General features: G+C 61.9%; 4 protein-coding genes across 4 annotated transcripts; 2 read left to right on the forward strand and 2 right to left on the reverse strand.

Annotated features, from left to right (window-relative positions):
- Positions 1–147: 147 nt before the first annotated feature.
- ACA1_216430 (ubiquitin specific peptidase 38, putative) lies at positions 148–5,294 on the forward strand (the record flags this gene model as incomplete). The annotated part of the gene is given in 22 exon segments (XM_004337106.1): positions 148–252; positions 263–337; positions 389–443; positions 582–676; positions 865–930; positions 1,023–1,162; positions 1,254–1,388; positions 1,417–1,446; positions 1,500–1,600; positions 1,743–1,901; positions 2,000–2,356; positions 2,504–2,585; positions 2,771–2,820; positions 2,940–3,058; positions 3,236–3,339; positions 3,483–3,599; positions 3,719–3,848; positions 3,934–4,092; positions 4,166–4,315; positions 4,417–4,543; positions 4,656–5,028; positions 5,180–5,294. 22 exon segments carry the CDS (start codon positions 148–150, stop codon positions 5,292–5,294), a joined length of 2,844 nt encoding a protein of 947 aa, XP_004337154.1.
- Positions 5,295–5,485: 191 nt separating this feature from the next.
- On the forward strand, positions 5,486–10,398 carry ACA1_216440 (protein phosphatase 2C domain containing protein; the record flags this gene model as incomplete). The annotated part of the gene is made up of 20 exons (XM_004337107.1): positions 5,486–5,650; positions 5,724–5,823; positions 5,903–5,964; positions 6,084–6,293; positions 6,423–6,481; positions 6,612–6,677; positions 6,821–6,950; positions 7,075–7,136; positions 7,264–7,354; positions 7,489–7,566; positions 7,980–8,058; positions 8,182–8,389; positions 8,572–8,668; positions 8,783–8,839; positions 9,074–9,169; positions 9,297–9,362; positions 9,615–9,673; positions 9,794–9,917; positions 10,047–10,172; positions 10,252–10,398. 20 exons carry the CDS (start codon positions 5,486–5,488, stop codon positions 10,396–10,398), a joined length of 2,082 nt encoding a protein of 693 aa, XP_004337155.1.
- Positions 10,399–10,565: 167 nt separating this feature from the next.
- Positions 10,566–12,287, reverse strand: ACA1_216450 (maintenance of killer 16 (mak16) protein, putative; the record flags this gene model as incomplete). Its single annotated transcript, XM_004337108.1, has 8 exons — positions 10,566–10,628; positions 10,703–10,782; positions 10,946–11,024; positions 11,138–11,251; positions 11,379–11,600; positions 11,712–11,830; positions 12,010–12,128; positions 12,226–12,287. 8 exons carry the CDS (start codon positions 12,285–12,287, stop codon positions 10,566–10,568), a joined length of 858 nt encoding a protein of 285 aa, XP_004337156.1.
- A 172-nt stretch (positions 12,288–12,459) lies between these two features.
- Positions 12,460–13,476, reverse strand: ACA1_216460 (formyl transferase, c-terminal domain containing protein; the record flags this gene model as incomplete). The annotated part of the gene is made up of 4 exons (XM_004337109.1): positions 12,460–12,566; positions 12,727–13,022; positions 13,191–13,285; positions 13,468–13,476. 4 exons carry the CDS (start codon positions 13,474–13,476, stop codon positions 12,460–12,462), a joined length of 507 nt encoding a protein of 168 aa, XP_004337157.1.
- Positions 13,477–13,540: the final 64 nt, after the last annotated feature.

Here is a 13,540-nt window from a genome sequence, read left to right on the forward strand (position 1 = left end):
TACCCACGTCCCCCCCCCTACTTCCCCTCTTCGCGGCATGCCGAGCGCGCGTTCCGGCGCGTGCACGTTCCGGCGCGTGCACGTTCGGCTATGCTGCACCCCCCTCCCACCTTTCGACGCTGACGCGCGGGACGGCGACGGTTCAGGATGGGGGAGCTGCTCCTGGCCCACCTGGCTGGCCAACCGGGGCAGGAGAAGTGGGCCGCTTCGTTCTTCTCCACCACGCGCCTGACCGAATACCTCGTCGACACGGTGCGCACAGTGCCCTCGTGCGAGATGCGAGGAGGAGGAGGAGGAGGAGGGGGGAGAGGAGGGGGTGAGGAGGAAGGGCTTGTTGGTTTCCTCCTCTCCCCCGAGCCGCACTCGCTCACCAGCTTCTCTCCTCCAGACGCACAGCCTCGACAAGGTGGTTCACCTCCTGTGCCTCGCGCTCACCCTCAAGGGTACGCACGCACGCAACTTGTCGCGCTGGCGGGTGGTTGGGCCCATGAGTGGGCGGGCGGGCGGGCGGACACGAGAGGCCTCATCACCCTAGCACACCCTCCCATTCCCTCCTCCTCACATCTCGCGTTGGACCAAAGGCAAAAGCGACCCCGTGGGCGTGCTCCGAGACAGCAACGCCTTGCACTCCTACCTCTCACCTCTCCTGCGGAAATTCGCCTCGCCACTGCTGCAGGTCCCCCCCCCATCACTCTCTTTCGCCTCGTTGATGCATTTGGCCGTGCGTGCGTGCGTCGCGTGCGTGCGTGCGTGCGTGCGTGGTGAGTGTCGTTCGTTTTGTGCGTGCGTGCGTGCGTGCGGTGCGAGGGTGACTGTGCGTCACCATCTCACATAAGAGTATCTGATCCATGTGTGCGTGCGCAGGTTGCACTTGCCCAGCTGTTGGTGTGCGTGCCCAGCGCTCGCCCTCCCGCAGTAGATGTGCCGCAGGTATGTGTGCACACGTTCCGCCGTGGGCGCTACCACCACGTGTCTACTTTGTACCTACATACCACCGCCACCACTACCACGACAACAACAAGGTGGTGCTCGGCTGGCTGACGGGAGTGGGAGTCGAGGACGATGTTGCCGAACACGCGGATGGCGGGAGTGAAGCGGCGCGTGCTTATGACACGCGAGTGGGACTGCTCACTACCCTCCTCCTGCACACGTGCAATGGCCGGTGAGTCGCCCACCAGCCGCCGCCGCCGCCGCCAAGGAGGGCAGGCAGGGTGCTCACACATCCCGTTCTCCTCCTCGTGGTGGCGGTGCAGTGAGGACAAAATCCTGGCCCTCCTCGTGCAGGTGTTCATCCACTTGGCCAAGCCTGCATCCGGGTCGAGCGGGGGTATCCCTTCATTCGCCCTCGCTGCGGTCCTACAGAACGTGCCCTCCTCGTACATCGCTCGGTACCCACCGCCTCCCGCCTCGACACAGTTCGCACCTACGCTGGGCCGGCACCCTACGGTACTCGATGCTGGGGGGGGGTTCTATTCTAATGAAATCACGGACCACCACAGGGCGGCCAGCCTCATCGCGCATCCCGCTTCGGGGGCCAAGGATGCAGAAGTGGAGCTCGCCTTGGTCCACCTCATCAGCTGGCCCCTCTCCCACCGCCTCGGTTCTCTTTCTCCCCTGCCCTTTCCTCATAGCACGGCGAGGCGTGTGATTTGAGCTGACGGTCACATGACCACTTCACGTTGTTGTTTCTGCTGCCCTGTTGGTTGGTTGGTTGTTGGCGGTGGGCTATGTGTCCACACCAGGGGATTGGGTGATCGGCCTGCTGGGCGCATTGGCCGAGGCGAAGCGCTATTCCGTGGTGGCCTCCCTGACAGCCAAGTCAGCACACATTGCCGTGAACCAGATGTTCGTGCCCGAACTGCGCGTGGGCGCCCTCCGTGTGCTGCGCCACCTCCTATTGGGTTAGTGGCCTCGACCCCCTCTCCTCCCCCCCCTCTCTTCCCTCTCTGCAACTTTACACGACGTACGCAGCCTCTGATGCGCGGGTGCGTGGGAGCAGGCTATCAGCACAGCCCCACCATATTCCACGCTCTCCTTCCGGACTTGACGAAGCTGGTGGCCGCCCTCGCCGAACAACCAGGCGGCACCACTGGCGGCAGCAGCAGCAGCAGCAGCAGCAGCTCGGCTTCCTCCGCAGACAGCCACCACAATCGTCGGCCGCGAGAGGAAGCCGAGGCGCCGACCGAGAAAGAGGAGAGGCTGTCTCTCGGCAGTGCGGGCTGGGAGGCGGCCGTGGCACGCCAAGGGCAACAGGCAGCCGACCCCGCGCTCTCCCAAGTGTACGCCGCGCAGATCGTTCCGCGCCGCGTCATCTCTGCCCTCCTCACGCTCTTCGACTCCGCTTCCACCACACATCGTACGTCCTAGCCCTCCCCCGGTCTGTTATCGGACGTCTGATCTGCCGCGGCCACCGCCACCGCCACCGCCACCGCCACCGCCACTACTGCCGACGGCGTGGCTATGATGACAGCGGCAGCGCGCTCGGCCCCGTCCCCTGCTGTAGCCCCGTGGTGCCCTTATGTGGGGGCGGGCCTCGCGGAGCTGCTGCACGTGCTGATGCTCCACTACACGGGCTATCCGGAGCTGTATTCTCCTCTCCTCACCGCTCTCCCCCAGGCACCCCTCCCCCTCCCTCGGCCCACCCTGCCCCAGCACCCCACCCATCACCCAATGATGGTAGCGGCGGCGGCGATGCTATAGACAGACAGACAGACAAACAGATAGCTCGCTCGCTAACGCCTCACGGTTCTGCCCCGTAGGAGCCTCCAAGTGAGGCTGATGCACGCAAACTAATATCGCAGCACCAGTGGACGACAGCCGGTACGGCACACCATTTCATCCCCCACGCGCGCGCTCATCCCTCCCCCACCTCCGAAGATCCACTGACGTACGTGCGCGCGTGTGTGCGCGCCGGGTGCGGCTACATGGGCGGTGGGCAGAGGGGGTGTACAAGGAGGTGGGCAACGTCCTCCCCAGAACGGGAGCCCGCGGCAGGACTGGACTTGTCAACCTGGGCAACACCTGCTACCTCAACTCCGCTTTGCAGGCCCTGTTCATGGTCCCTCCCTCCCATCTTCCCCACCGCGCGCGCGCGTGTCGTGTGTGTCGTGTGTGTGTGTGTGTCACCTACCTGGGAGGATCGTGTGTCAACCCACACGCCATCGCACGGCGCACGACACGTGCATGTCAATGTGCGTGTGCGGCCTACAGCTCATGCCTCCCTTTGCGCTCTTAGACTGACAGTCTGCGGGATGCGTTGGCTGCGCTCAACCTCCCCCTCCGCCCCTCCGATGCTGCTCACGCGCTTGCCGCTTGCCCCACTGCGACCCAGCTGCAAAGGTTTCCCCTCCCTCCCCCTCCTCTCTCTCCCTCTTAACCCGCTGCAACAAGCAAGCGAGCGAGCAAGCGAGGGCGTGCATGCAGGCATGCACGGTTCTGTGATTGACCGCTCGGTGCGGCGGTCGGGGCTGGTGCGCGCGCAGAGTGTTCGCATATCTTTTGCGATCGGCGCGCGGGGCCTACGCCCCCAAGCTGTTGCGAGCCGCGCTGCCGGGGTACTACCAGGAGCCCATCCAACACGATGCGTCTGAATTCTTAAAGTACATACCTCTCTTAGCTCTTTCCTGTCCCTCCCCCCTTCTCCGGTGTACTGATGAGCGCTCGCGGCGCGCGCTCTCTCTCTCGCTCTCTTGTTGGTACCCCCGCGCGCGCGCGCCAGGTACCTGCTGGACCAGCTCGAGACCGAGCTGGGGGCGACCCCGCAGAAGGCACTCGTGTCACGCAGCTTCGGTGGCACCCTCACCAACCGCATCATTTGCTCCTCCTGTGGCCACCAGTCCCCAACCAAGGTACGCCCGTTCAACGCGGCGTTGCCGACCCAATGACCCATTGGGGGGGAGGGGCGTCTCTCCTCCTAAATATATTTGTGTACAGGAAGCCTTCACCGACCTGGCACTTCCCTTCGACACTACTGATGAGGCCGCGCCCACTGATCTGGCCGCCATGCTCCGGAGCTTCTTGCGCGCGGAGCTGCTCGAAGGCTCCAACCGCTACGCGTGTCCCCGCTGCGACGCCCTCCGCGACGCCCGCAAGGTTGCGCACATGCGCCAAAAGCTAACCGACTGACCGACTGACCGTCCGATCGTTGCCCACCTCCACGTCACAGGAAGTGGCGGTGACGTCCCCGCCGGAGCACCTGGTGCTCACCCTGAAGCGGTTCAGCTACGACTACAAGACCGGCCGGCGCGCCAAAATCCTCACGCCCGTCCGCTACCCCCTCTCGTTCAGCCTCCCCGTGCTCGACCACGACGCGTTGGTAAGGGCGCCCTTGCCCCCCCCCCAAACCCATTCTACCTTGTTTTTATTTATTCATTCATTTCTTTCTTTCTTTCTTTGTGGGGGGTATATTGCGTCCAGGCGGCGGGGGTGGAGACGGTGACCGAGGTGCCGTACCAGCTCTACGGCGTGGTCATGCACAGCGGACGATCCGCCCACCATGGGCACTACTACGCCTATGCTCGGCCCGCCCACGCCCCTCTCGCACGTTCGTTCGATCCCCCCCCGCCCTCTCACCCAAATGTTCGTGTGCACATCACATGTGTTGTGTTCCTCCTGGCGCAGGCCTGCCGCTCACCCCCGCCACACTCGCTTTGCAGGAAAGGAAGGGCCGGATGAGGACAGCGGGGACCACCGCCACCTCGAGGGGAGGAGGGAGGAGGAGGAGGAGCGGTGGTACCTGTTCAACGACTCGCTCGTGCAGAAGTCGAGCTACCGGGCGTTCTCAGCCATCTCCCAAAAGTTCAGCTCCGACGTGCCCTACCTCCTCTTCTACGCTCGAGCCACTCCCCACGCCCCTCGGCCCGACTCAGCCGCCGCCACAGAGGCCACGGAGGTCCTTCCGGCCCTCGCGCGCGAGGTCGAGGCCGACAACGCCCGATTCCTGGCCGAGGAGGAGGCTGCCGCGAGACGCGCCGCCCAGATCAAGAAAAGCCGATACGCCTACGCACGCACCTCCTCCCCCTTCTACCGGTACGACGTCGCATTGCACACAGCCACACGACACACGACACACGACACACGACACACGACACACGACACACACAACCATTTGCTACACCAAACTGATTGGGTGAGTGAGTGGTCTCTATCGCTAAATCACGCACGCACTTCGTGCTCACAGATTCGACGAGGACGACGAGGACGAGTGGGGCGGGCGTGGCTGCGGCGGAAAGCGCTTCGATGACGACTTCGGCGGTGGGGCCTTCGGCGGTTTCGGACCCCATTTCGTGTCGTGACGATTCCGGTGTCTCCTTCCGGAGGGAGTGGCTGCTGTACAGAACAGAGAGAGCGTTGGTCCCTCGTGCGACCGCCAAGGAAAACCATTACCGTATTTAAGGTATTTTATTATTATTGTTTTTGTTTTTGTTTTTGTGCGAGAAGGCTGTGCACCCGAGCCACCGTCGCCAAGGCCGAAGCTGGAGTGATGATGGACGGCAGCAGCAGCAGGAGGAAGAAGGACGCGGCCAAAGTGCACCACCCCGACAAGGACAAGGACAAGGATGAGGAGGTCGAAGATGAAGAGGAGATGAGCAGGGAGGAGATGTTGGCGCAACTACGAGAAACGCGCCACCTCGATGTCAGCAAGCGAGAGGTACATAATCTTTTTACGTCCCGCTTACCTTCCTGGCGACTCATTTCAATTGATGTGTGGGGGGGGGACAAAGCTGGCAAGCAAGAACTTGCCGCCTGAGTTGGCCTACATGATCAACCTCGAGATGCTCTCCATGGCCCAGAACGAACTCACCGAGCTGCCCAAAAGCTTTGGTACTGCGCAGCTCTTCTTTTTTTATACATTTATTTTAAATAATAGTAATTCATTTTCGTTGGTGCTGGTGCTGCGCAGGCAAGTTGAGCAAGTTGGTCGCGCTCAACCTCAACACCAACCTCTTTGCCGAAGTCCCCAAGGTGCACCGTCGACTTGGGTGGTGTGTGTGGTGTTGTGTGGTACCTGTGGCCACAGGTCGCGCGTGCGGCATTGGATGTTTGTTAAGTGTAGGTGGATGGGGGTCGCGGGGGGTAAACAGGTATTGGGTAAGCTGCCGGCACTGTCGATCCTGGACATGCGCAACAATCGCGTCACGGAGATCAGTCCCGGTACGCTGAAGAAGATGACTGCCCTCACCAAGCTCATGTTGCGTTACAACCGCATCGTGGCGCTCCCGGCCGAGGTGGGCCACCTCAAGAACCTCCAGCTCCTCAGCATCCGCAACAACCACCTCATCTCCGTCCCTCCCGTACGCACACCCACCCATCTTTGGTGGCTGGCTGGCTGGCTGGTGGTCGTTGCTGTTGGATGCTGTTGTTTTGACCACTCACACGTCGTCGTCGGCTGTCTGACTTTGCCCGGGGGGGGGTGACCAAAGGAGCTCAACCAGCTCGAGAAGCTGCAGGTGTTTGATGCGCGCGGCAACCAGCTCCGGAGGTGCGTTTTTGTATTCCTCGTGCCTTCTCCTGAGATTCCGTGCCCCCCCCCATCATTGCTGACTCATAGGACGTTCCTCTCTCTCTCTCTCTCTCTCTCCTGCTCATCGTTGCGGTGGGCCTGCTCACAGCATCCCCCCTCTCGGCGGTCTCCGGTCTCTGCTGGAGCTGGACCTGCAACACAACAACCTCTCCTGGTACGCACGCACGCACGTCGTACAGCGGCACGCGCCGCCCCCGCCCCCGCCATATCATCACCCGCTTATGGATGGGCGACTCAACATCCCTCCCTCCACACCTCACCCACTTTCCACCACGACCACGACCACCATGGTGCTAGTCTGCCGTCCGAGCTGTCGCACCTGTCTTCGCTTACCCGCCTGTCCCTGGGCTTCAACAACTTCTCAGAGTTCCCCCTCGAGGCGGTGGGCATGAGCTCCCTCGCCGAGCTCGACCTCGAGGCCAACTGTGTACTCGCCCACCCTCCATCACACGACACATACACCACCAGCCACCACCAGCCACCACCAGCCACCACCGAGTCTATTGTCTCACTCGTCACCCGGGTGGCGATGTCCCCCCCCCAAACATCAGATCTCAGTCGTACCGCCGGACATCAAGCACATGACCGCCTTGCGCACCCTCTACCTGTCCAGGTGCGTGCGTGCCCCCCCCCAAACCTATTTCTACTTCTCCCCCCCCCATCGGTACATGTATCCATGTCAGTGCGTCTGACGGAGAGGTGATGCTGATGCTGATGCTGTTGCCGGGCTGCATGCGCAGCAACAAGATCAAGAGTCTGCCGAGCGAGATAGGGCGGCTCTCGAGTCTCGAGAAGCTGTCCCTCAATCACAACCAACTCCGCACCCTCGACGTACACGACCTTGCCGTACGCTCCCCTGCCCACCCACCCACCCACCATCCTTCGCCTTCGCCCGACGGGGCCTGCTATAATGCTGCTGGTGGTGGCTGGTGGTGCTGGTGACGGTGGCGGTGGCGGTGGTGCAGGAGTTGAAGAAGCTCGTGGATCTGGACCTCGAGAACAACCCCCTCGAGTGGGACAAAGACCCGGCCAAGGGCGCCGAGGTTCGCCCCCTTCTCGCTTCTCTCTCGCCCCACTCTCTCCCTCTCTCTCTCTCTCTCTCTCCCTCTCTCTCCCCCCCTTGAGGGGTCCCACGCCTGCAAGTGCTCACCCGTCCGGCTGCTGGGCTCCTCATTGTGGGTGGTCGTGGTGGCGGTGGTCGTGGTGGTGGTCGTGGTCGTGGTGGTGGTGGTGGTCGTTGTCGTGGTGGTCGTGGTGGTGGTGGTCGTGGTGGTCGTGGTGGTCGTGGTGGTGGTGGTGGTGGTGGTGGTCGTTGTCGTGGTGGTGGTGGTGGTCGTGGTCGTTGGTGGTGGTGGTGGTGGTGGTGGTCGTTGTTGTGGTGGTGGTGGTCGTGGTGGTGGTCGTGGTCGTTGGTGGTGCTGGTGATGATGTTGCCGTGGTGGGTGGGGTGGGTCAGGCTGTTCGGGCGCTGAGCTTCGTCCCCAACCTCAAACTCTCGGCGCACAAAACCGACCCGGCCGCCGCCACCCGCAAAGGTGCCCCCGCACACGTGCCACCCCAATTTATTTATTTATTTATTTATGTATATGCTTCGGCTCACACGGGGTGGTGGTGGCTGGTGGCTGGTGGCTGGTGGTGGTGGCTGGTGTCAATGCCAGGAGGGGCGGGTGGTCCCACGGGGGAGGGCTCTGGCCACCGGTCCCTCTTCACGGAAGGCGGGCTCATGTCCATGTTCCACGAGCACGCCACCACCACCAGCGGCGGCGGCGGCGGCGGCGGCAACCACGAACGCGAAGAAGAGGAGCAGCAGCAGTCGGAAGAGGGTAACGGGTCGCGGACCGGGAAGGCCAAGGCCAAGACGCCCCGGTACAAGCCCCCACCCACCCTCCCTTCTCGCGCGCGCGTGCCTTTGGAAAGATGGGAAAGAAGCAGCTACCCACCCTCCACCACTTACCACTCACGCCTTTGAATGGGGGTCATGTCATGCGATGCCACGCCACGCCACGCCACGCCACGCCACGCTCCGCTCTGTGTGCACGCTGCGGCAGGGAGCCGCGGGGTGGGCTGATCCGCGACTTTTTCGCGCTCGAGGACCTCAACAAGCCCGGCCTGCAGAAGGCCAAGAAGGAGCCCCTGCAGCAGGAGGTATCCATCGCGCACCTCGCACCCCCCCCCCAACACCCAACCAACCAAAAAACAAACCATCAAACCAACCAGTCCTTGCCCACTCACCTGTGAGGCGCGCGCGCGTGTGTCCAGGACGCGCACTGTTGCCACCATCCGTTCTTTGACGAGAACGACATTGCCCTGTTCTGCGTGCTCGACGGACACGCTGGACGAGAAGCCGCCCTCACCGCGGCCCAGCTCATCCCCAAGGCACGACACACGACACACGACACACGACACACCTGCCGCCACGGTTGGGATGGGATCAAGTGTCGTGAGCCTGGCCAGGTCGATTGACCTTATGGATGGCTGGCTGGATATATCCAACCACCACCACCACCACCACCACGACCACCACCACGACCACCACGACCACCACCACAGGAGCTCAAGCAGCAGCTGAAGGCCCACAAAAAGGAGAGCAAAAAGTCCTCGCGCCCCACTGACCTGCACAAGATGCTTCACTTGGCCTATCTCAAGGTGCTGCCCTCATTGCACACGCGCGGGGCCTCGCTTTCCCATCACGCGGCGCTCTCGTCGATGTCACAGCTCACCAACTCTTTTTTGCTGGCGGTGGTGGTGCCGGTGGCGATGCGTGGTGGTGCAGGCCGATGACCAGATGCGCCAGTTCCAGTACGAGGGCTGCACGGCCACGGCGGTCGTCGTGTGGCAGGTGCACGTCCAATCGATTCCTCTCTCTCTCTTGTGTGTGTGTGTGTGTGTGTGTGATGTGTGTGTGTGGCGCGTGTTGTCGGTCGTACGTAGCTGTAGTGCTTTCGGATGCACACACACCTCCTCCGCCCTTCCACTCCGCCGGCCTTCAGTTGGGGTGTAGAGACACCCGGGGGACCGGCGCGGTGGGTCGGCTGGCTCACAGACGTGTGGTGGTGGTGGCTGCTGGCGCGGCGGCGGCGGCGTGAACTAGGTGGGCAACGAGCGGTACCTCCAGTGCGCCAACGTGGGCGATTCTGCGGCTTACCTCTAGTACCGCCCCCATTCCCCCTTTGGCTCCTCCAATGGCTAGACCGGTCGGGTGCTAAGCGGCGAGCCTTTCCCCCTCTGGCGATTCTGTTTATTTTCGTCGTCGTCGTCGTCGCGAATCAGCCGCGCGGGGGAGCCCGTGTGTTTGATCCGGGAGCACAAGCTCACCAACGAATTCGAGCGGGGCCGAATCATCTCCTCCGGCGTTTGGCTCACCGACGGACAGACGCGCATCGCAGGGATCGGGGTAGGTCACCATCCACAACACCCCACACAGCGGCGACGGCAGGGCTGCGTCAATGATCACCACTCATCCCCAATTATTGTTGCCTTGTTTTTCGTCGTGGTGGTGGGTGGTGGGTGGTGGCGGGCACAGGTCACAAGAGTGCTGGGCGATCATTTCGCAAAGGACACCAACAGCGGGATGTTGGGTGCGCCCGATTCGTCGCCTGCCTACCTGCTCACGCCACACGACACCCACCTCATTGTGGCCAGCGACGGCGTGCGTTTTTCTATTTCTGCCCCTCCTCTCAGTGCTGGCCTCTCCCCAAGCGCTCATCCGGTCTCCTTACCCCCCGCAGCTGTGGGACGTGATGTCGCCGGCTACGGCAGGCGACCTCGTGGCCAAGGAGGAGACGGCCGAGGCGGGAGCCAAGGTGCTGATGAAGCGCGCGCTGGCATCGGCCAAGTGTAAAGATAACGTCACCATCGTCGTGGTCCGTTTGTGAAGGCCCGCGCGAGTGCGTGTATTTATTGTATCTTCTCTCGTTTGTGGCTCTCCCCGCCGCGTGGCAGAGAGGAAGAGGAACAGAGTGATCACACCTTTTTATCGCTTGTTCTTGTTGTTGTTGCTGTTGCTGTTGTTGTTGTTCTTGTTGTTGCTTCCACGCCCCCACTAATCATCAAAGCGGATGTCGAGGTGGCCTCGGCCTCCCTTCTTGGCCGCAGGGCCTGCCTTCTGCGCGAAAAGAAAAGAAGGACTGAGTCCCGCAATGGCGGGGAAAGAAAGTTGTTTGGAGGTTTCGTCCGTACCACAGCTTTCTGCTGCACCACCTCCTCCATCTCCCTCTCCTCGTCGTCTTCGTCCATTTCGTACTCGTAACCGTCGATCACTGCGGCACATACAATCATCATCATACATGATGGCGGTGATGCATGGATGATCAGCAGCAGCAGCAGCAGCAGCAGCAGCAAGCTCCAGACGTAAGAAGCAGCGGCGAGGCCGATGCATCGTATAAGTGGGAGATGGGGGAGATGGGGGGATAAGTGGCGTACGGTCTTCGATGTCCGAGTCGTCCTCCACGAATTCGTCGACGTCCTTTTCTTCTTCTCCTCCCTCCTGCTCGTCCTCGTCCTGCGGGAGCGGGAGGTGAATGCGGACGCGCCAATGGAGCTGGACTGGTGCCAGTTTCTCGCGGAGAAGGGAGGCCACATGCAGGCGGGGCGGGGCGGGGCGGGCGGGGGTACCTCGTATTCCTCCTCGTCCTCGTCCTCGCTCTCCGATTCCTGGAGCTGCTCGACGGCCTTCTGGAAGGCTCCCGGCTGGGCATTGAAGATGCCGTCTTCCATCTCTCGGTCTCCCTGCAACCACCCACCCACCAACCGCCGCCGCCGCCGCCGCACCTGTGATGTGAGTAAAGAGCTTCGCGGCGGCGGCAGCGGCGGAGGAGGAGAGGCAAAGCAAGGCAATCAAATCAATGGTCGTCACCTGAATGAGGCGGTCGAGAAGCTCTTTCTCGATGGCGTGCTCCACCTTGGCCGCGATGAGGGCCTTTTGCTCCCTCTTCCTCTGCACCCGCTCCTCCTTGGGCTTCACGCCCACCAGCCTCGGCCGTTCCTTCTTCCTCAGCTTTCGCATGCGGATCAGGTACTGTGTGATCTTGGTCAGACGCTGCTTGCACTTGTGCTTCATGTACCCCGGCCAGTAGATCTGTTGCCACACGACACACACACACACACATATATAAGCAGGAAAAAAAACGAGTGTGGTGTGGTTAGTAGCGGCTGGCGGCCATAGAATACGGGAGGGGGAGGTGCGCACGAGCTGCTCGTCGATCTGGGCGAGCGCCTTGGCAAAGTTCTTGTCGAGCTTCACCTTCTCCCACAGCTTGGCGGGAGTGTGCGCCCGCTCCACGGTCTTCATGTAGAGGTAGCACACGCCTGTGGTGTGGGTGGTTGCACACAGACACCGCCCACCCCCAACCAACGCCGCACAGAGAAACAGAGGCATTGCGCATTGGGGTAAGAATCTCCTCCTGGCAAACACCGACCACAGGCGCAAGGGGCGAAGATAGACAAAAAGCAGATTTAAATAGACAAGAGGGGGAGGGTCTCCGTACCCTGCTCCTCGCGTACGGTCGCATACTGAGAATTGGCCAACGGGCACGAGGACTTGGTGCACAGACCATTGAAGTTGTACTCATTCTTGCAAAACGTTTCGATCTTGGAATTGCTCAGCCTTAGCGAGTTTAAATTGGTGGGGGGTGTGTAAGTGGAGGGTGCGCTGGCGTGATAATGCCGATACAAATGACAAATCAATTGTGGATGAGACGTACTTGGCTTTGAAGGAGCAATGCTGGTTGTTAAGAACATGCCAGATAACATCATCGTTCTGCATGGCGATGTGTCACTCAGCCTTGCGTTTAGCACGAAGAGATGAGATGAGATGCTCGGGGGTTTCCTTCCGGAGCGGACTTGGAAAAAACAAAAAGAAGAAGTTTGGGAAAGAAACAAGACCAAAAATGAAAGGAAAATGGAAAATGGACAGAAATTGGAATTTCTGATCAATTTCACGCGGGGTCGTCGGTGGTGTGAAAGGAGACGGGCGGGAGGCGGGAGGTGTGGGACGGGGCCAGGAACCCATTCTTGAAGGCCGCGGCCCCCATCACGCGCCGCCCTATGACAGAACCAACCCCGCGCATTGTCCGCCAAACACCACATCGGCCAAACGAGTCACACGGCGACATATGATGATGATGATGATGAGCATCCTAGCATTATTATGGCTGCATGCAGGCACCGCAGTGGCGAAGGAGGCAGAGTGAGTGTGCGCGTACCCTCGATCTGGACCTCGCGCACGGCAACCCAGCCCTCTTCCTCTCGTCGCCGGCTCTCGGCAGCCTCGGCGTCCTCGTTGGCAGCTGATCCCTCTGGCGCGGGCACGCCCGAAGGGGCTGCACACTTGATCCACAGGAGCTTCCGCCGCGCGTCGTACTCCACCTGGCCGGGCGCCGCTGCACCCGGCGATACGGCGGCCGGCCAGGTTGGCGATTCGGGGATCGGCCAGGCGGGGCATGGCTCCCGGCGTGACGACGTCGCCGAGTAGGGCGGCACGACGCCCACCAGCTTGAGCCTAATAGGCCAACATACACACACATGTGTGTGTGTTGTGTGTGTGTTGTGTGTGTGTTGTGTGTGTGTGTCGTGTGGTGAGAAGTTGAGTACGGCACGCACGCCCTTAAAGAATAAGTAGTGGCGGCTGCTGGTTGCGGCTGGTGTTGGGTAGTGGGGAGGGGTGTACCTGTTGCTGCGGAAGTAGGTGTGCACGCCCAGCGAGTGGCCGAGGGCGCGCCACAGATTGTGGACGTGGCGGGGCTGGTGCCGCTCCCAGTGCACCTGCGCCATCGCCCCATCTACCACCACGGCCACGGCCACGGCCACGGCCACGAGCCGGCCGCCGCCGCCGTCGTCGTCACCACCGCACACACGACACACACGACACACACACGCGAGACACGCGACACACGCACACCCAACCACCATGTGCGATCATCGCGGATTAGCTAGGAGCTGCAAACCCGCCACATGCTGTGTACGTGGCGGGAGGGGATGGAGTACCGATCTTGGGGGCGCGCGTGGACAGGCGGTCGT

This window comes from Acanthamoeba castellanii (assembly GCF_000313135.1).
Source record: "Acanthamoeba castellanii str. Neff unplaced genomic scaffold scf7180000084758, whole genome shotgun sequence".
NCBI classification, from domain to species: Eukaryota; Discosea; order Longamoebia; family Acanthamoebidae; genus Acanthamoeba; species Acanthamoeba castellanii.